The 22600-nt window shown below is 41.4% G+C and overlaps 2 protein-coding genes across 2 annotated transcripts; one reads left to right on the top strand and one right to left on the bottom strand.

The window, feature by feature from the left end:
- Window positions 1-3804: 3804 nt before the first annotated feature.
- strn4 (striatin, calmodulin binding protein 4) lies at window positions 3805-17321 on the bottom strand. The gene is made up of 18 exons (XM_026191251.2): window positions 16871-17321; window positions 10382-10485; window positions 10132-10208; window positions 9874-9952; window positions 9549-9734; window positions 7936-8113; window positions 7688-7844; window positions 7068-7163; window positions 6615-6733; window positions 6333-6508; window positions 6184-6231; window positions 5870-5991; window positions 5617-5784; window positions 5338-5478; window positions 5132-5230; window positions 4969-5055; window positions 4366-4554; window positions 3805-4099 (listed from the first exon to the last, which is right to left on the bottom strand). Exons 1-17 carry the CDS (start codon window positions 17183-17185, stop codon window positions 4385-4387), a joined length of 2322 nt encoding a protein of 773 aa, XP_026047036.2. The 5' UTR covers window positions 17186-17321; the 3' UTR covers window positions 3805-4099; window positions 4366-4384.
- Window positions 17322-18190: 869 nt separating this feature from the next.
- fkrp (fukutin related protein) lies at window positions 18191-21537 on the top strand. Its single transcript, XM_026192013.2, has 2 exons — window positions 18191-18580; window positions 18818-21537. Exon 2 carries the CDS (start codon window positions 18931-18933, stop codon window positions 20518-20520), a length of 1590 nt encoding a protein of 529 aa, XP_026047798.1. The 5' UTR covers window positions 18191-18580; window positions 18818-18930; the 3' UTR covers window positions 20521-21537.
- Window positions 21538-22600: the final 1063 nt, after the last annotated feature.

Raw genomic sequence — 22600 nt, 5'->3', positions numbered from 1 at the left:
ATTTAGTGAGAACAATATGAAAGCTTGGGTCCATCCTGCCTTGTGTGGAGGACATTTTCTTGGCACACCTTGGGCCCCTTAGTATCAAATGATTATTCTTTTAAACACCACAGTCTAGCTGAGTATTGTTGCTAGCCACATCATGGATGTGCAGCAACTGTGTTTTGCTATCATGTCAATATGAACCAAAATATCTGAGGAATACTTCCAGCACCTTGTTGAATCTGTGTCATGATGAATTAAGGTCGTTCTGGGGTCCAACCCAGCGCTAGCGAGGTGCATCTAATGAAGTGGTGAGTGTGTATATCCTGTTGTGTGGTTATGTTGGAAAGTCCCAGCAGATCAGTGATCTGTGAAATACTTAATGTTCAAAGTCACTTAAAGCCCTTTTATTCCCCCCTTCTGCTGACACGAGGCCATCTTCACCATGTTTGTATACCTAAATGCTGTAAATTGCTGCCACGTGATTGGCTGCTTAGCTATTTGTGTTACTATGCAGTTGAACATGTAATAATGAACACACTCACTCAGTGAAAATTAGTGCATTTGTAACTGCAAGATTTGACGACTAAAACCTAACTTCTTTTATACACTAGTTTCAAGAATAGTTAAGTCATTATGAGGTTACACTGTATGAACAATGTATGCAGAGTTTGACATCAAAAGACTGTCATGAAATTTACCAGACACAGAGAGTCCATGACAGACGACATCAAGCCATGTTATAGGACATGTGGAGTTTGTATACATAAGGCCTGAAAGTCAGGAAAGTCTCTGATGTAAATCTTCAGACCAATCTTTAACTTTACTGTGTGAAAGCTGGAAAATAAATTCCTAGTAATTCATCACCCTACTTCTATACCGGATCATCATAAGTAAGGATTACAGTGTAAGTGATCACACCTTCATGTATCTTCATGTATTTCCAAGTACGGCATCCTTTAGTAGAAAGAAAGACAGACAGACAAGAAAAAACTCAACTCTCAATTCACTGTACAAAATTTTCATTTTTTTGTCTTTTCTTCCTTAATGACATACAACAGGGGACCCGTAAACAAAAAGAGAAAAGTCATTTGATACAAGCTAAAATGCAGTTCAAAAATATATAATAAAACAAAATTAATAAAAAGCAGGTCTCTTATCCCTTGTAGTTGGAGGAAATTGTTTGAATACAGCTTAATATGATGTACAAAATATCACACAGTGATAAATTGCTAATAAAAAAATAAAAAACACAAAGAAATGAGAGTTCTTTACCTTGGCCTCCGACTGGTAACAGATTTTGTTTTTTTTAAATCTTCTTTTCGTCTGTTTTTCGTGTTTTTTAATCGTTTTGCTTTTTTACAAGTTTTACATTGCCATTATCAATCACAAGCAAGTTCTATGCCTAGCAAGGAAGAATGATTCACTTATGATACTACAGTATTCTTACATCTTAATAATCATATTCATAACCAAAGGAGAGAGAAAAAAATGAAAGAAAACAAAGAAATGATGGACATTTACAGCACATAATGGCAACTCTAACCATCATTTACAACCTCTGCTTCGAGTTCCTCTTGTTTTCCTCTTATTGATGAGTCACACTGATTTGTCGTCATCCTCAGACAGGGGACATAGTAGCTCAGAGCGAGAAGAAAGTGTCAGTAACGCCCGCTGTCATATAACCGTGAACGGCAACAGTTCCACGTTTGTAGTATTCGCTTCAGATCGAATACATCGTTTCTGCACCCTGTCTATCCTCTTGTAATGTAAAGCATTCACTTTTAGATATAGTGCAACAAGGGGTCAAATAGTTAATACGTGATAATAGGACGTCATGCCCAGCAGCAGTATAATAATGTAGTTGCCCCGTGTTGTTGTCTTTGACAGACTTGTGTCAAAGGAACAGCAGTGTGACATCTTGTCTAATTTCACACAACAGTCTTCCACTCTGTTTGGAGAGAAAAAAAAATCTCTCACTACATATATATATAAATGAACTATGAATGCTAGTGTCACCAGTGATTAAAAGTGTTTAGCTCCAGCCAACTTTAACTCTTTCCCCCATAAAGACAACATCTGATGACCTCCCCTGTATTCTTAATAAGAAGCTTTGCCGCCTCAGTACATATGGATGCAGGTGTGGTTTGATGACCTTTAGAATAGTTCTGGGTTTTTCCAAGGGTAGCTGAATAGGCAGAGACCACCCTCATAAACTTCTGATGCAAACTCAGTCATTTTGTTCTATAAGCAGGCCGCTCAGTCAGGAAAGCGCTTCAAGGGTTACCTCTAGTAGGCTTTCAAGGGGTAAAGAGTTAAGCTGTCATCTGACCACCAGTGTGACACACAGTGTGTAATCTTGAAGAGCTGACGCCTAACCGAGTGCAGATTTTAGAGGTTTTCTAAAGGTAATGAAAAAATAATCTGGGACGAGGTCAGCTGTGAAGAGGCAACTTAAAGCAAACAAACTGTCCTGTAGTCAACAGCACAAATGCAGGACATCAACAAACATGGGTCTCAAAATAATGATGCTTCCAGCTGAGCCAAAAGTTGACAGTTTACCTCCTAAACTGAGTCAGACGTCTTAAATCAACACTTTTTTTGTATGGCTGAATTTAAAATGGAGTATTTGTTTATTTTTTTTAAACCCGTCCAGCATCCCTCTTCAGGAAGAGGACACACGCTTCACTAGATTAGTTCTGCGGCTAATGTGCTCCCTGTGTTCATCATTCAAGAAGAAGAAATCCTCACCTCATCACTCGAGTAAAGGTGATGTCAGCCTTTTGTGAAAGCCCGAATAAATAAAAACAATCACGAGACGCGAGCAGCCTGCAAAAAAAAACTGGCACCGACTTCAAAGAGACAATCTCTCATCCGAGCTCCTCCACTGTAAAATAATTACCAGCTCGATGCACTGCTCGAGCCGGAGACACTCAAAGCCGACCATATGCACATCCCTCTAATGAAAAACATAACTAGGATGGACTGTCAATTCTGAAATTTGACCACAATTAATGAAATGATCCAACAGCGAAATGTCACACGAATGATGATTTTACTGAACGTACACGTGTGGACCAGTGAGAGAGAAACACTCACAAAACATGTCCCTGATTCTGACTCAAGACTGATGAAGTCTTTCATAGCACCGTGGTTGAACTAGTGCATATACAAACATACACACACACTCACATACACTCCTCTGTACAGTAAAAAGCACCAGACCAGCCTCGCACCTCTCTAGTCTACAGACTTTAACTATGCTCAGTCATATCCATCCTAAGCTGGTTCATGCGGTGTGAGAGACTCTATACGCACTGTACATCTGTAGAAATAAGTTTGTGAGAGTTATCTAAGTGACATCTAATCTCACGCACACACACACACACACACATACGTAGAGGCAGAATCATGGGGACGCTATAGCAATCAGACATACAATGAAACTAGGTTGTTCAATCAACACTATTCAGCTTTCTAGTGCCTCCTCACAGCACACACGACTAACTCAAACATCCTCCAACACCACACACACATCCTCCTCACCGAGTCTTTGGAATGCAACACATTGATTCCCAATGCAGAGGTTAGGTCAGGTGTTTTCCGTCAATGCCGAGAACTGTTATTCCTTTAAGTCAAGCCTACGTATGTGTGTTAGCCACAAGCAATGTTTCAACTGTTAAAAAAAAAAATAAACAATTTAAAATCAAGTGTTTCCCCCTCGGCTCTCAGTGAAATGCAAGCATTGTGCAAGCACTTGAAGCGCACAAGCGTACACACATAGTACTTTGTGAAAAGGAAAGGAAAAAAAAGAACAGAATATTGTAGTGTAGAAAAGTGTTACTCCAAATATGATTACTTGAAAACAGAGCAGCCAGAGTTTGAAAGTTATAAAAAAGCATTACAAGATGTGATTAGTATTACAAGAAGTCACTGAGGCATTAGAGAACTGTGAGGAGTTTTCGGAGCGGAGGGGGAGGAAGTTGATGGTTGACGTCCTGTGGCGATGACCCAGCCAGTGGGGTGCAGGACTAATTGTGTGTGTGTATGTATGAGCAGGTGAAATGTATCCACTGTAGTCTTCAGTCTTTTTTGGCCCAGTTATTGATGTAGGACTCTAAAAGTAGAAAGGGAGGGAAAGAAAGCAGCTTTTCAGAACTACTCGAAACACCAATAAAAAAAGGGGACAACAGAAGCACAATTTGGTATTTAAAGGGATTTTAAAAATCCAACAATATATAAAGGGATGTTTTCTTGTTAGTAAATAAAAAGAGGACATTGCCATCTGTTTTTCACTATTTATGGCTCCTCACAAAAAAACTCCTAAAAAACCCGCTCCCTGTTCGCCCCATACTGCTTCTTTCCTGGCACCCTCCATCTCACCAGAACGACGACAGTGATGTCAGACAAAGATTTTGGCAAGTGCATCTGCGCCGGCGCTGGCAATGAAGGGCTGGGAAGAGTGGAAGGCCACGTCATGAATGGCCTCATCATGCTTCTTCCTGTGGGCAGTGATCTCCTGCACGCACGTCCTGTTGTCCAGCATCCATAAGCGCACCGAGCAGTCGTGGCCTGTAAGAGGTGAGGAGTGGGAGGAAGCAAAGACAGCAGTGTTACGAGGGGCAGGGATGACTGCGGAGAACAATGTAAAGGAATCCTTTTACAACCTAGATTTAACACACGCCTCTACAGTGTGATATGTTATATTTTGCGGTTACTACAGATTTTACAGGATTTCTTAAGGTACTTTTTGCTCATAAGCCATAAATAATCTCCTATTTCTTCAAAAGAACTAAACAAAAAACTCATTTAATTTCCCTGTTTAAAATTTGCTATTACTATCAATTAATTTGTGATTTAAAAAGCTACTTGTATACAGATTGCAGGTGATATTAAACAGATGTTTCTCGGTGTACAGAGGAGCATTTTAAAAATTAAGCCTAGGATACTTAGCTAAGTAAGCACACAGTAAAGCCGAGTACTCACTGCCAGAGATGAGGTAAGTGCCTTTAGGGTCTGTAGTAAGACAGGTGACCGCATCCAAGTGCGCAACCATCGAGTGGACAACTTTACCTGCACAAAAATTTTTTATTCAGATGCATGTGAGAAAACACATTTCAGTAATCATCAGTACACCTCCTGCACATACCTGTCTTGTTGTCTAGGAAGCGGATGGTGCGGTTCTCGTGTGCAGTGATGGAGATGGGCTCAGAAGGGTGACTGACAACACGGTTGATCAGTTCCCTGCCTGCAAAGGAAGACATCAGGAAGACATTCAGTCTAATAGAAGAATTTAATGATTTTTCACCAAATTATTATTTGCACATTATGTTGGAGACTGTGTCCAGAACATACCATCTTTGGTCTGTGTATCTAGCATAGTGACACTCTGCTCTGTGTTGAGGTCATACAGGAGGGTCTCACCGCCATCAAATGACACCACCACCTGGTTGGGATCAGTGGCTACAAACGCCACTGAGGTGGGTGTTCCGTGCTCTAGGAAAAATAAATAAATAAATAAATGAAATACACACACACACAAAAAACCAAACAAACAATGGAACGTGATGAGGATGTGGGATCTGAATAGAAAAAGCGCCAAAGCAAACCCACAAAGTCAAGACAAATGTCTACCTCTCTCCTTATTGAAGACAGACATGCAGGGGGATGAGTTCTGAGGATCCCAGATACGAATGGTGCCATCTGCTGAACATGAGGCAAGACGATGGTGAACTGCAGAGTAAGTCAGACCCCACACGCTGTCCTCGTGGCCTGCTAGTACACTGCTTTCAATACCAGGATCTGGATAAAGAATCACATAATTTAAAAAAAAGAAAAACTAAACTTTGTGATTCTGCTATATAATTAGCAGTTAAGAATGACTCACCATAGTTATCATAGGGATCTACATTCAGGTCCGGCATCTTCCAACACCTGATGGATCCATCTAGACCTCCACTGTAGCAGGACTCTCCATCTTCACCCATCGTCAGTGAAAGAACAGCTCCACTAGAGCAAGACCAAAAGAGAAGCAGGTATAAATGACATCACCCTTTCCCCCCAAGAAAACAAAAAACAAAAACCTCGTGTTCATCCCTTTTTTTTTTTGTATTCACAGCATTTAATTTGAAAATGATTGCATTAATCATTCATTTTTAGAAAAAAATTGCAGCATTTTTATTGTTCTCAGGCTGAACTCACCTGTGTGCTCTAAATGTATAGATGGGTTCAACGTCCAAAGCCGCATTCCTGTGGAGAGACACCGTTAAAATGAGATCTGGAGTTTATATTTGTGTGGCAGAGAATAACACGTCTTCATTTAAAAACATCGTCACCAGTAGGGTTCTTACTTTTTAGAGTGCATTGCCTTGTTGAGGTTCCAGAGTTTTAGTGTGCCATCCTCAGAGGCTGTGAGCAGCACTGCTTGGCTCGGGTGAAAGGTCAAAGCGCGGATGGCGTCAAAGTGGCTGCGTAGTGTGAATCGGGGGTTCCATGTCTTTTTAAACTCTTCTCTGTTATCCTGCAACTGACGGGACACATGTTTGAAAAGAGGGAACATTCAAATGTTTTCATTGTACGTATGTAGCTTGTATTGCATAGTTTGTATTGATCAGAACAAAATATGCAATTACATCCATGGAAAGATCATTGTCATTGGCAACAGTGAGATCAGCCAGCTCTCCCAGGTTCATGTCACCTCCGCCAACAGCATCCATGATGAAGACATCAGAGGAGAAACCCAGGGCACCACCTGGAGGTTGTAAATGGAAAAGCACAAGAGATATGATTTCATCTTGACAAATGTCAGGGATCTAGAAAAGGATGGTGAGATCACTTTGAAATATCGTGATAAGTCCTAGAGAGTTGTAGAACAGTGTCATTTATTCCACTTCCCTACTCCCACACTGTGTACCACAGGAAATATTTATAGTTGCAGGAGAAACCTTGCAAGCATACCCCTACGCAAACATCTAAATTTGAGATTCAGCAACTAAGCTACAACTGCACGGGGGAAGACTAAAAACGCAATGCTCGGCAGAGAATAATTGATGTTTTTATTGGCATATTTTGTAGGGAAGTCTTACCTTCCCCGGAGCGAGCCTGTCCGGATACAGAAGGGGGCGGGGTAGGTTTAGGGGGGAAATCTGACATCATTCCTTGTAACTTGTTCCTGCGGTTTTCTGAACCCAGCAAGAGGAGAGAGACACAATACCGTCATGCGGAGAGGTCGAGGAAGGCCGGGGAGGTCAGCAGTTGGACAGATAAGAGACAAAGGCAGAAAGAAGCTAAAAGGCAAACTTCATTCTTTACGTGTAATGACAACATAAACTTGTACAATTTTATTTACAAAAGCACATCTACAGTGCAAATATGATTCTAAATATGAAATGTGAACACATAAAAAAAAAAGGCAGCATGCGTGGTAACCTCTGAAATGGCCCTGGACCACAGAAAGTACATCTAGAGACAAAGATGACAGCTACACAGCTCTGAGGAGTCACAGACCGACAGCTTGTGAAACAGGACAGAGAGACAGGTGGTTGGGAAAAGAGGTTGGTTTTATTGACAAGAAGAGATGTCAAGACACAATGAGAAGTAAAGGAAAAAAAAGGTGAGCAAGGATAGGGGCAATAAAGACAGATACATTTATGGCAGTGATCCTGGCAGTGCTTGTGCTCATGATGTTGCTAAGGCAACAGCGTACCTAACTCCCGTCCATCCCCTGAGATCCGGGCCTCTCCCGCCCCCTCCCCATCCTCCCCTGAGCCCAGGAAGTCAAACTCATTGAGGGCGTCTTCCGAGTCATCCTCGTCCTCTTCGTCTTCAGGGTCCATATCTGTGGTCATAGGTTCCGAACCCATCTGAGAACACAGCAGAAAGCAAGGTTGTTGTTTATTTATTCATTTTTTTGTGAAAACATTTCTTGGTCATTCTTTATTTAGCCTGCCGTACCTTCACGCGAGACTTTTTGTTCTTGCGCGGGCCATCGATGCAATCGGTGGCCATGCCTTGGAATTCATCTTCCTCGTCACTGTCGTCTTCGTCATCGTCCTCACAGCCATGAAGGAAGGGGATCTTATCCAGCACTGAACCCCCCACACGTTCCTTAGAGCTTTCTTTGCCCGCATTCCTACAAAGAGATGCACAGCTGAGTATCTTGACTGCATGTTTCACTCAAAGATCAACAGAAGGACTGCTTATTTATATATTTATTGTTTACATTGTTTTACTGTTTTTAAATTATTTCAAAACCCATAGTTGTAACAGCTGTGAGCTACCTGTGAATTATGGGTAGCACAGTAGCCTCTGGACAACACCATCAGAGTATTTCAACGGAAGACCGTTTGATCTGTTGTTTCCTTCTGTTGGTTTTCTCTGTTCAAAGCCTGCTCTTTTGTGCTTGTGTGTTCCCACTGCTTTGCATCTTGTGGTAAACCCTTTTGTGGTGTTTCTAGATTTGAAAACTACCTTCTCCACAGACTTGGCTGGAAATATTTCTGCAATCACCCACTTTAGTTGTTTTCAGTGGGCTATTTTATGCTGCATTCTTTCTTAAGAATGTACCAGTTTGTTAATTTGGTTAGTGCTAAAATCTCTGCTATTTGGTATGGTTTATTTTCAGCTGAATGGTGGCCTCCTTAACTCAAAGTGAAGGTTGAGAGTCCCATGAATAGCTATCAAATGCAAATTTAATACTTAGAATCAACCCCAGACCTTTTAACTCCCTATTTATCATGAATTAAAAATGAAACATGCCACATTTAGCTATAAAATTTACTTCTGAGCCTCTCTGCACACTTCAGTGACATCTATCTTAATTTTACCTCCAGTGCTCATTAGAAATCCTGACTTGCATGATGAGGAATCCCCTCACTTTTAGACCTCTTCTGTCATGTGTTATTTTGCCAGTTTCGGAGTTTAAACTGTGCTTTTGTTTCACCGTCTTCACATTTCTGCTTGTGCAGAAAGATTCCACACGAATCTTGTTCACTAAGCAGTCTCATGATACAGTGACAGTTATCTCATACAACAACCCATCGCTTAATTAATTTTTAAGACACAAATGGATTTATAATTTGGATATTGTCCACTGTTTATAAAAGGATACCATGAACTACTACCATACTGGAAAATAGTCAGACAGGTCAAATCCTGATATATGAGGTCAAATGCAGATACACTTAATGTAAGAAGTGTTTGTCGGAAAGTTAAGGGATGGCTTCATATGCAAGTCTGCCATGTTAGTGAACTAGTTTGATTATGAAGTGATGTAAAAATCGCACTTGTCTGTAAAGTTTGGCACGAGACTGCAAGTAAATGCTTTCTGTGAAAGACAAATTTTTACAAGTTGCAGCCTTTCACAAGCAGCAGTGAAAAGTTCAGTTTTTAAGGAGTAGCTTTACATCAAGTACATCTATTTAAAAAAAGGAGAAGAAGAAGAAGAAGAAGAAAAGAAAAAGGCTTTTGTGCTGCAAAAAACAAATGTTTACTCTGTCATCAATGTTCACATTGGAGCTCTTCTGTGGTGTAAGATCAAAGAGGGGCGTGTGTTTCCACTGTCTCACCTTTTTATCTGTTCCTCTATTTGTCTGACCAACAAGGACTCTCCACCTGCTCGTGGCTCAGGCTCAGGACAGCTTTCACTGGGTGGGGGCCCGTTAGCTTCAGGGCTGCTCCGCCCAAGAAGGGAGCGCACGCGCTTAGAACGCATGTCCAGAATGGTGTCTGAATAACCCACTTCCTCGAGATATCTACATCCACATACACACATGGTCATATAAATGAATCATTTAAGCCTAGATCAGAATTGTAATGTCTACGATGAAGTTGTGATGGAACACATTAATATGGCACTGAGATAAAAAGGAACGGATGATGATGAAGCCTTACTTGCGTAGTAGCTGACGTCCCTCCTTCCAGGACATCTGATTGGCTGGCTCTGAATCTGACTCAGCCGGCCCATTGGGAACTACAGAAAATAGATTGTTCAATAGTGATGCAACAGCAGGGCATGAGAAGAAAAGAAGAAAAAGAGAGAAGCAGAAACTTCGAACTGCGCTCAACGCTAAACAGGAATCTAAATGTAACAGAAGCAGACAACATAATGGGTCCAAGTTACAGAGCACATAAGGACTTGGTCAAACATACGTTGATCTGCCTCTGTCTCTGGTTTCTTGTCCCCAGGACTCTGGTCATTTCCTGTCTTCAGCTTTTGGTGCTTAGCCCTGTAATGCAACAAAGGAACACTTGAGGGCAACGTTTTGAGCTTCCACAAATACATCTTTCACTAGAAGAATCATTATGCCTGGAGCATGCAAACTCCCAGGACAGACTGAAAGAGTAACAGACATAAGGAGACTAGGACAGAAAGGGGGGGCTTTCCAGGCATTCGTTTTACCTCTCTTGTTTGAGGGCGTACTCCAGCATTTTGATTCGCCTCACCAGGTCCTGTTTCATATTCTCCTGCCCTTTCCTCTCACCCTGAAGAAACGCAACCTGAGCCTGAAACACACATATACACAGCATGGTGAGGAACGCGCACACCACATCTGTCCATATAAGCATAAACAAAAGTAAGATAAATTGGGACCTGGAAAAGAATTAGTTACAAAATGCATGCACCGTCTCGGTTTGGGGTGAAAAGTAAATCATTCAACATCAACAAAACATCGCAATGAGAGACTGAACAAAAAGGTTTGATGTGACTAGCTGTGCAAAAAAAAGAAAAGAAAAAAAGACTTCTGAAAGCCAAGAGCAATAAGTAGAGGGTTGTGGAATAGGGCTCTTATTTTAACTTTCCTAACCGAGGCCTCACTGCGCATCTGCAAAGGAGGAAAAACAAGACATGGAGCAGCCAAATTCAAACACCCTCTTTCAAGACCCATCCTTTGCTGTGTTTCCTCTCTCATTTCCTGTCCATTTCCTTCCTCACTGCTGATAAAATTCTTACCTTGAGGAAAGAAATGTTCTGCCTGTTCTGACTTTTCCCCAGTGAGTTCTGAGAGATAGAAAGGTAATAAGAGACTACAGAGTGATGACACGGCTTCCAAGCACTACACCGAGACAGGGTTTCCCTTGAGTAAGCCATCATAATGCAAGAATTGACAAAAATGTGAAATATTTGCCAGACTTAATGACAAAGATTGCTAATGCAGGTTTCAACCCGGCTGTGCCTGCTCACAGTATGCAACTTTTGTGCAAAACCCATTTAACATCAGGCAACAAATATCCTGCCTGCTTTTAGAAGGAGAAAAAAAATGCCCAAGTGAGGAGAAACAATACAAACAAACAACTAACAAACTAACTAACTAAACAGTGATCCCTGTCAGAAGTAGGTTAAAAAGCCCTAACCCTGTCTCTACTCCCAGGATGGTGACTGCAAGCACAACAGGCATTTTCTCTCTCTGTGCCAAGTGGTGCTGAAGCATTAATACAGCTTGTTTTACAGCCCATTTCTCCTCTGCATGCCCCTGTCTGTGTCCACGAGTCTGCTCCCACACACATACGCAATTCTATAAAACTAGAACAATCTAAAAATGCCGTCTCACGGGGCAGACACTTGGTCTGCTCGGAAGGGTAGTCAATCTCTGAGAAAAAGCGCACATATATACCCAGACACACACACACACACAGACACACATACACACACAGTCATGTAACCAGCTAGGAGGGCTAGTGGAACACAGGATAATCTGCCAAGCAAACCTTCCTACTGCTGCTACTGCTGCTGAGTAATCCTGATTAATGCAACGTGAATTTATATGCTTATCTGAGAGTTTTGGAGAGAACTCTCAAAGCTAGTACATTAACACTGTAGACATGGGCTAATAGGGGCATGAAAAACAGAGATTTTGTGGGGTTATTCTTGGCCTAAACTAAGAGGAGCAGGTCAGTACATGTACATTATCTAAAGTCTTTTCACAAGTAGAATAACTAATGAATTAACTGAAATAACATCTAAGCCATTAACTGAGATGAAATGAAAACCAGTTTAGCTTAGCCATCCATAAGACACAGTCTCACTCATTTGCTCTATTTCTGTGGCTTGCATTCCCACACATGCATGCAGTAATGGTGCAGTTGGGTTCTGTAATAGACGATGCAGAAGATGTATTTTGCACATTACATGCAAGCAAAAACACTTGTTTTAGAGCGACATAATCAGATGTGAATGTGCATAAACTTACTAAACTACCACATAGGCAAAGCTGGGCGATGTCATGGTGTGGGCACAGCATGTACACTGTATACTGTGTACTATAAATGGCTGAGCACAGAGCTTGGAAAAAAACCTACTTCAAATCTAAATGCTATAATTGTTTTACATCAGCAGTTCTGTGTACTATGATTTAAGTAGAGGTCAGTATTTGAGGAATTTTCAGGGAGGTTTTGTGTATGTAAACAAGTTGTTCAGACAGATTTTTTAGTGTACTGACAGCCTTGACACAAGTCCTGCTTAAAAGCTTACTAAAAGACTGTGACTAAAAGTTATGTAGATAACACCAGATGCAGAAAGGTGCTTTTTGTGAACTTAATTATAAGCCAGACTTGTACTTCAGTGAACAAAAGTGCTTAAATCAGCAGCAGCCTCCTGTAGACAGACACAGTAACAGTAAATCTCTTCTTGAATAATGACTTAACTCTTTTAATGGCGTAAATTTGATCAGTTGTGTAAAAGAATAAGGCATTAAATCAATGTGTTTACTTCACCCTCGTGGGGCAAAGACACACGTTTCTACTCTTACTCACACACAGACAAGCTACAGCTTGCCTTTGGACACGGATAACCATCACACCCCTGTGTACCAGTCTCGCCCTGTGCTCCTAGAAGGACAGGTTCATGCCTCAAAGCCTTGACACTGTCTTGTTGGCGAAGTTGGAGACAAGGCTGCATTTGTGCACACACACCCCAAGTACAATGCAAGAGCAACCTTTCTCTGATACATAAAGGTAACCAAAACACAGGTTCAAAGGGTTTATTGTTATATGGAAGTGTTTATGCAGGACTTACCAACAGCTCTTCCTTTCTACGGTTTCACTTTAAAAATAGAACAAATGCTGCTTTCTATGTCTGACTTTGTGAGTAAAATAGGGTCCTAAAACTAAAAATTTCTACACGAACAAGAAAAAAAAAAGCTGTACCATGGGACTGCTACAGCAGACTGTGTAATTACACAAGGGGATGTAATAACCGCACTGTTTTTCACTTTCATTTGTCTCTGTCATTCTGCCCTTTGCCTGCTTCAAATTCTTGTTTTCACTCATGTGAGGGATCCAGGCCAGGAGCTTTAAGACAAGGCCGTCCATTCATCCACTAGTCAAGGTGCTCTTATTGCAAGACTGTCACTTAACGTCAGAACAGAAGCTGTTGAGACAATCACAACAGATGTGGAGCAGCAGATAGAAACCTATCACTGCTTTTAATATCAAAAGCAAAAGAACTATCTGCTTCCATCTGATAAACAGGTCAAAGAGTAATAAAACCACTAGGGTGTCATTTATCATAGCCCAGCTAACAATGACACTGTGGTTACTTTCTTCATAATATGTTGGTAAACTAACAAAGGCTAAAGTACAAAGGGCCTACGGGGCAAGCAAACCTGTCGCGCCATCTGATCTAGCCTTCCTGTGGGTGGGTTTTCCTTCATGAGGCCCGCTGCCGCTGACCTTTCCACAGTTTGCTGTTGCATGGAGCGCATCCACATTTAGCCTATTCTGTCAGTCCTTCTCTACTAGCTGCAGAATAGGGTCAAGGGCAGCTTTCCTCCTCCACTGGCTATTCTCCATCTTTTTATCCCTTCGCACCCCGTGAGAGAATCCATGAGCAAACAAGTAGGGCAAAAAAACTTTTCTGGGACAGTGTGCTTGGAGTGTGCTAGTGACACTGTGTGTGCAGTCCAAGAGTGGTAGCTAGATAGATAGATAATGACATCCCAATTAGTGGGATTTTATGACTAAGGTTACAACATGCTTGACTGACAAACAGTATATAATTTTTTTTTTTTAAAAGAAAGGGAATGGAAATTTTTAAATAAGGAAAATAAAGGATGAACGCTGCATGTTGAAGACTGCAAATGCAAGAGCAGTGCTGTGAAACAACACAATACACATGGACATCATATGTGTGTCACGGCTGAGTACACAGAGCTATTAATTAGAGATACGTACCCAGGGACTGCAAGACTCACACCAAACAGGACGTGATGTAATTTGGGTCACCAGTAATCTATTCTACATGTCTACTAACATCCTTAATAAAATGAAATGGCTGAAAATGAGAACACTTTAAAGAGGAACAGGTTGAGGTCATCCCTTTTCTCTGTAGAATAAATGACTATCTGAGGAATACCCTGTAGATTTAATTAGGATTCTTCTCATGCAAAAACAATGCCTAGTTAGAAACAAGACTGCTACTGTGTGTGTTTTCACAGAGCAGATTCTTAAGTAATTGAATTATAGACAGGCAAAAGCCACAGCCACCTGTCAGTGAAGACACAGCGCCACAGGTGGCTTTACACACCAACACATTAGCGGCGCACGTGTCGTGATCTTGCAGAGACATGCTAAGACACACATGAAGAGATCTCCTCTGTTGCACACAAAGTCACACAGATCTCAAATGATTGTGAGTTAATTTTGCATGTGACTCAGTAAAGCCTTTGAAATTAAAGTGTGGAAAATACCATGTGCAGACAACATGTGAGCAAACTACACTATGGAAACATTTACAGCATGTTAACTGTGCAGGTTATGACCAGGGGGCACACTAACTGGCTCAGTGAGAGGAGAGCATGTTGGCAACAAAAGCCAGAGGCCTTTGGCCCGTGGGTGTTAAACTGTAAGCTAGGTCAGTTTTTCAGCGTGGCACTCCAGTTATCTTCTCTTTCTCTCAGCACAAGCGTGGTGCTAATTGTACCCGTGAAGCCAGACCATGTGCAGCCAATGTGCACATACAAAGTTCCATAACAAGCACTTAATGGCATGTCGGACACAGCAATTGGCTGTTTCTGCTTTCTATTCCCTGCTCTTCCCTCGTTTTTATAAAAGCAGCAAGCACTGCCCATTTGTTATTGTTCATTCATATTTTATCAAGCCACTATTTATAACTATGTATGTTTGAGTTAGGGGCAATGTGAGAAGCACAGTGACAGAGGAGTGGGAAATGATATGTTTTTGTTTTGTTTTTTTTTGGGGGGGGGGGGGGGGCGGGTTCTGTGGTTTTGTCGAACTCATGAACTCCAGAGTTCATTCTTATTACAAAAAAGAACTGTAGTTACTTGAGGGATAACCACAAAAGATGAACTGTCCAAATGCAGAGGTAAAATATGTTTGTATGTTTTCCTAACCTTTCTTAATCCTGGAAAAATCTGTCCAGTAATGCTCTCTGCCTTTTAATTTTATGCATACAGCTGAGGTGAATAGTACAACGTCTGTCTTTTGCTGTTGGCATCTGAATAACTGTGACAGGTATTGCTCATGGGGTTTCCTATGGCACCGAGTCACAAGCTCACATTCGTTTTCTTGGAGGGCGGGTATTTTACAGCTTTAAACCATTTACCTTTAAGAATGAAAGTCAACTTCTCTAGCCTATAGGCAGATGCATTGTTTTTAAGGTCAATCTACACTAATCACACACTATTCATAGTAAAGATAATATATACAAACACAAGTACAAGCACAAGTTTGGCTGCAGATAGACTACTACAAATTTTCATCCTAACACTTGTTATTCATCAATACTCATGTATTAATCATTGCTAATGAAAATACAACTTTAGTCCATACATAGACACAGATACACCACACAACTGACTGACTGACTGTGTGTGTGTGTGTGTGTGTGTGTGTGTGTGTGTGTGTGTGTGTGTGTGTGTGTGTAACTGGTCCTAGCTCAAAATGCTGATTTGTGTGTGTGCCATGGGTATGGAGGCATTGGTACTACAGATCACAAAGCATTATCCCTTCATGAACTTCATCTCTGTGTTGTGCGCCTAAGTTCAAAGGTCAAACTGATCAATTGTGCAAATTATTTTATAAATACATATCACAGCCATCAAATTACTGTTTTTAGGGAGACTTGTCTTAAGTAAGGGCAGTTTAGGAATGCTTACACATTTATTATTTTGAATGCAGCAACTGCTAAGGGAAATCAAAGCTGGTTAACACTGTTATCATTTTTTAACCACAACAACAGACTCACAGATCACTTGAGTTGTCTGTGTGGGGTACAAAAGAATCAGATAAGTGTCTCCTTACAAACTAACGTGTATTTACACATCCTAGTAAAATGCCAGAAATCTTAAAATAACGTGTGACCCAAGCGTGAGTTCCATGTGTACCTGCACGAAATAATATGGAAAGACAAGGTAGCCACACCTAAACTGTTTGCCTACCTCTTTATTTGCACCACAGCCTGCTTGCTATTCCGGGCAGACATAAAAGTCTATTATCTAATCTTGTGGTGTGTATCTGTATTGACTGTATCGACTTAGAAGCCCAGAAGGCTTCTAAGGCATATATATATATATATATATATATATATATATATATATATATATATATATATATATATATATATATATATATATTATTGTTATTATTATTATTGACACAAAAAATATTTTATGTTTAAAAGAGTGCTGGTGGCTGTTTCTTCTTCCAACTGGAGGTCAAACAGCTCCCACATTGTCATCTACTGTATAGTAATAACGCATCCTGGTCAACTGTAATGCTAGCCCTATTAGCATTTTGTCATCCTCTAACTGACCGATAGCAGGGCATGTGTACATCCGCGAAGCAACACCGGAGGAGCTCCGGTGACATCCTTCCAGGCCTTTCCTTGGCGTTACAGCTACACAAACGCGGGGTTAGTGATGAATATGTTTACCCTGAGTTCGTCTCTCTCAGCCTCCCAGCGGTATTTCTCGGCCTGGAAGCGTCCCCACTCGTACTGGATGAAGTGCAGGATCCCAGGAAGCGTCATCCCCGACTCCCCGTCCTGCGGCTCCCGTGACTGCTGCAACGGTCCGGGGACGGCCCCGGCGGCTGCTGCTGCGGCCGCTGCCATTGCCCCGGTCCCACCAGCTGATGTCGCCTGGCCCGGTCCTGCTTTAGGCCCGTTTGGGTTGCGCCCCGTTCCACTGCTGCCGTCGCCGCCTCCGGAGTTCGGGTTAGATCCTCCGCCGGTTCTGTCCGCCTCCATTTTAACTGTTCAACCTTTCGCCAGGATAATGAGATGGGAACGGGCAGAATGGACGAATATAAATATAAAAAAAGTACCCCGTGCCCTTTTCCAAACCCAGCTCCACTTCACTATAAGCTACCCTCCTTTCTTCCTTTCTCACACGCACAGAGAAAAATTACTATTCTGTTGGTAAAATAATACACTTCCGCTTCCAAGCCTTCAGCGCAAAACACAATCTAACCGCAGTGTAACATCGTGGCCCCATTGATTTCGTAACAAATCCCTTTTCACAAAACGGCTTACGTGCAGTCTTAAAACTAACATCAAAATAAAGTAACACCAGGCAGCGTTTATTAAATGTAATGCACCTGAAAATAAACGTTAACCTTTTTTTTTTTTTTGCTGCTCTTATTTTGTATATCCCGGATCCCAGATCAGTTTCCTCCTCGTGAAATGCCCAGTGCGGGTGACAAATAAAGGGCCATGTTTTCTATAATAGACAATAAACATGTCGCTAGGGGAATGAATTTCCTGCCATTTTGTGAGCAGGAATGGTTTCGGGAACGAAAAAGTTAGCTGCAGTGATCAACAATGCTATTTCCGGTCGAGATTTTATCTTTGATTTTGATTTTTGGAAAATAAATTGTGAAACGAAGACAGCCATAGCCAAGAACAGCAATACAAAAGCCTTTGGGACACATTTGTAATATATAACATGTTAACGTGAATTATAGTTTTTCCCCATATCATCTTTATATTTATATTTATATTTTTTTGTATTGCTTATATCCTTATAACCTCTGCAATAACATTTGCAGTTATATCTCATATTTTATATTATAGCAATATGCTTTTCTATTCTTTTAAAACGTAAGAGATTAGGTATAGACGCCAGGTAACTGGGATAACTCTGAAGCGGTTATTGCGTAAAATATGTGCCTTTCATTAAATAGATTCATAGATTGGTCCAGATTTGGACACCCCCTACAATAGCTTTATTCTGAAGGATTTCAACCGGAAGTTGTCCTGTTGCTGCGGGCAACAATGTGATAGCTTAATGCTAAAGTCGTGCAGCTGGGTTTCTTGTTTGGGATTGTGTTAAGCCTTGCGCTTTTGATATATTCTTTTGATCATTAGGTGTGAGTTTCTTCCAAAAAATATTGGAGACTATTTCTTCCACAGCCGTACAAATATGAGCTAAACTCAAGTTAATATCTGTGTTTGCTGCTGCCGATTCAACCTCGGTAGCTACTACGCTACCAGCTCAAAAAGATCATCATGAAATCCACATATAGCGAGCATAACGGGCATAATTGGCTTAACGTTGGTAAAGCCTCTTTTAACTTCTGAATGATATTATGGCCCTACAAACGATTGTCTTATATGAAATAAAACCGATACATTCAGATGAAGGTGAGTTGCTACTATCCTATTTTCATTAATTTCTAATGCAACTAGAACCTGTCATGGAACAATCATGTCCTAGTTCCACAAGAATGTGATTATGGCTTGGGTCATTCACTGACTACTTTGTTTAAATTAAATATCCTGTGTGCAAATTGTGATGTTCATATGCAGATCAATACATTATACTTATACGTAAGCCTGTGGTATTGGAACCAAAGCACAACATTTTTCTGTCATTTACAGGTTGTATGCGACTCTCTGTTACACTAATGGGGGTCCGAGACCAGCCACTGGATTTCTTGATTCAAACTTAAGTTATTCTCCTGAAATAAACTGCAAAGGAAATATTAGTTGCCATGCGGATCAGTTTCTGTCAGGGCTTGTTAACTATTGCCATCATCCTCAACCTCCTCATTCTCTATTATGTGTCCCGAGCCCAGCAGCAAATGATGGAGAAGAGGAAAGAACTTGGCAGGGGCACAAGAAGGGCTGCCCTACCAGCCTCTGGTCTCGGAGGGTTACTTGCAGGAGCTGGAGGTGAGCCTGGAGTGGTTGGAGTGGAGGGACACAGTCGAGGCCCACGTGTAACTGTTCTACTTCGGGAATTTGAACATTTTGAAAACTATGTTGGGGATGTGGCTAATTCCTTCCTTCACCAGAGGCCAGAGCTTCCATTCCTGGCTGTAGCTGACACATCACCGTACCCTCCACTGGTGCTTCCGGAGGGTGCTCGGCTTCTTATCCTCTCCCCCAGCCCAGACCAACCACCACAAGCTCACAGGCCTGAGTTTCATGTGCAAACAGAGTTTGTGCTGCTAGTGCCTGATGGAGTGGAGCTGGAGCAACCAAGGGCTATTGAGAGGTTAATTAGAGAGTTGGAAGGAGAGGGTGGAGGGCCTGTGAGGTTAGTAGCTGCACCCGTATTGGCTCGATCTGCTGTGCAGTGTCTCCACTTGCGGGTGAACCTCAGAGAGTGGACAGCTATCTATTCAACAGCTGCATCAGGGAGCAGTGGGAGTGTATGTACAGCTTTACAGGGAGATGCAGTCGTACTCATTCGGACTGAGGATCTTTTTAACCTCTCTGTCCCTCTTGGAAGGCCTCTCTTCTCTTCACTCTTCATCCAGACTTCTTTGAGAGGCTGGAAGGTCAAACTCCTGGAAGGCCCCTGTTTCTCTGCAAACCATCGGCCTCTCTTCAGCTCTGCTCACAACCAGTGGAAGGCTGACACTCGACTAAAGGAGGCCACGGGGAAGCTAATGAGGAGCTTCGGTCTGAAGCGTCTTCTGCTGCCTGATGGGAGGGAACAGTGGTACGGCTGCAGCAAAGAGACACCACGCTGCTTTGGCACTGTGCAGGATGACACTCCAGACTATCTTTATCTGGACCGCTGGACACCTCCCTGCTGTCTGCGAGCACTCAGGGAAACCACCAAGTATGTCGTCAATATCTTGGAGCGCTCAGGTGTGCGCTACTGGCTAGAGGGAGGTACTCTGTTGGGCGCCGTACGCCATCAAGATATCATCCCATGGGACTATGATGTAGACCTTGGTATCTATCTGGAGGATGTACCCAACTGCGATCATTTAAAGAACCTGGACTCGGGCTCTCTGGTGGATGCTAATGGCTATGTGTGGGAGCGTGCGGTGGAAGGAGACTTTTACAGGGTCCAGTACAGTGAGGCTAACCACCTGCACGTTGACCTGTGGCCGTTCTATCCACGTAATGGCGTCATGACCAAAGATACGTGGACTGAACATAAACAAGATGTCGAGTTCCCAGAACACTTCCTGCAGCCACTGGTACCCATGCCTTTTGCTGGCATCACTGCCTATGGCCCTAACAACCACAGAGCCTTTTTGGAACTTAAATTTGGAGAGGGGGCGATTGAGAACCCCCAGTATCCCAACCCTGCAAAAAAGAGACTGGACAGAAGCAAATTATGAGTCATACCGGAGGGCTACAGACCCATTTAGGTTTACATACATACAAAGAAAATCTTGCCTCAAATAATTGTCTGTGAAAGATAATGGAAAGTAAAGCCTTTTACACACGTGCACTGCAGCCCTGAATGCTTTGAGACATTACCAAACTGAGATTCACGTGAGAGCACAAATGTCCGACATTCTTATCTGACCGTAAATGGTCGAGTACCTCTTGTCTGTGTGACATCCACATCTAATCATCTCAACATTTTCTGGAGGTCATGTGTGAAAAAGAGATTTAATATGGTGCCAAAACGACTGCATTTACTGTTACCTTCACCACATGTGTATCAGAAGACTGTGTATTGCATGCTTAGATTGTTCTTCCTGTGGTTCGGATGTAAAGTCTAATGTTGAACACACGTTATTTATTTGCCTGAGTGGTAGCGTTTTGTTTGAAAGGCACACTTGAAAAGTTTAAATCCATACACTAGTGTACTGACATAAGGCTGTGGTGTGTATGTGTTGTACAGAAACATTGAACTACTACTGCTGTAATAAAAAAAATTTAAAAAAAAAAGGTAGATAATTGAAAAAAAAAACCGATTTTTTAAAAACTAAAATGTATTTTATCTTAAGCAGGATTTAAGGTATTATACAGACGTATGTGTGTTAAATAAGTGGCTTTAGCCTAACAGGTATTTTATGATTTTTGAACTCTGTTGCCTTGTTTTGCACGTCTCAGTTTATGAGTGAATGTTAGTTTGTGGTAGAGCCAGCTGGTAACTGCAGCTGAGCAGACTTCCATCTAATGAAATGAGAAGCACACCTGTGTTATTCATGCTGTTATGGACGATTGCTCTACCATGCCTTAGAATTCAAGTAAATAATTACATATTTATAAATATTATGAAAAGGAAATTCAGTATTCTACTCAGTTCCCCTGGTTGCCACATGATTCCTGTAGTTTTTCCTGTATCTAATGTACTAGGGTGTCAAATGATTTCATGTACTTCTACAATAAAAGAATAAGTTTCATGTATTTTGTAAATAGCTGTTACCACTAGATGGCGCAACGCAACTAATTAACGCCAAGTGCTGTTGTTGTGACGACCAAAGGGGTGGAGTGTAGGCAGGAATACAACTCTACAGGAACACGGCTCACGTGTTCATCACAAACCCAACGTGTCATGCAAACTAGCATTACAATCAAGCCTCTCCCATGTTGTTGCTCTACATATTGTGTCCCTAGAGGTGTGTTTATATTGTTTTTTTGCTTCTAGTATTCATATATGGCCTGGTTAATGTGCCCAGGCTTATGTATCAGTGGGAGGCTGCATTGCTTTACAGTCTCTAAACATAAAGACAAAGTATTTTGTGTCTTTTCTGATTTGTATTACTGTGTGCTTCTGATTAGTCTCTGCAGTAAGAGTTAAAAACAGGGTTTGTCCACAAAAAGCCACATCCTCTTATTTATATGTATAAAAAAAACATTTATTGCTGAAAGGTTGCTGACAGTACATTCAGACAATAAGTTATTTTACAACCATAGTCCACTTTAAACAAACAAAACCATGATCAAGCCACATAATGGAAGAGTTCAGGAAGTAATCTTGCACCACAAAAGGAACAGAAAAAAAAATAAAGAATTTTCTTATGACATAAGAAATGCTAAGACCTCAAGGTTGCAGTTAAATGATTGTCATGTGAAATTCTGTAAAGCTAATGTAATGAGAAGGCTAAGAAAGCAGGCTTAAAAAATATCTGGTTTTGGATTTAACAGTATTTGCCCAACTCATGTCTATATAAGATGTTAATTAACAATTGATATGGATGCAAAAGATATACTATTGTGCTATATTACTTTCATCCATTTAAAAAGTGTCTGGGTACTTCAATAGCCAAGCGTTTATTAGGGAAGAGGTTCAGTTCCCGGCCAGCCGGACTTGCATTGCTCTCTTGGATACATCACCATACCCCAACCCCAGACAGTATCTCTTTAGTATCGATGATCTAACAACTTCTCTCCAGAGCCTTAAAGTCTACCCCACTGATATAAACTTTTTTTTTAAAGAAGCATCTCATAAGATATATTTAAAAC

Source organism: Astatotilapia calliptera, chromosome 14 (genome assembly GCF_964374335.1).
Source record: "Astatotilapia calliptera chromosome 14, fAstCal68.1, whole genome shotgun sequence".
Taxonomy (NCBI): Eukaryota; Metazoa; Chordata; class Actinopteri; order Cichliformes; family Cichlidae; genus Astatotilapia; species Astatotilapia calliptera.
Note: the sequence above shows the minus strand (reverse complement) of the source record. Positions and strands in the feature narration are given on the sequence as shown.

Excerpts from the sequence above, each read along its gene's own strand:
- strn4 (XM_026191251.2), bottom strand. The coding sequence starts at position 17,185 with ATGGAGGCGGACAGAACCGGCGGAGGATCTAACCCGAACTCCGGAGGC. Across the intron at positions 10,209-10,381 it reads TACGCCCTCAAACAAGAGAG|GGCTAAGCACCAAAAGCTGA; the intron begins GTAAAACGAATG and ends GTTGCATTACAG. Across the intron at positions 6,232-6,332 it reads AAGGCAATGCACTCTAAAAA|GAATGCGGCTTTGGACGTTG; the intron begins GTAAGAACCCTA and ends GTCTCTCCACAG.
- fkrp (XM_026192013.2), top strand. The coding sequence starts at position 18,931 with ATGCGGATCAGTTTCTGTCAGGGCTTGTTAACTATTGCCATCATCCTC.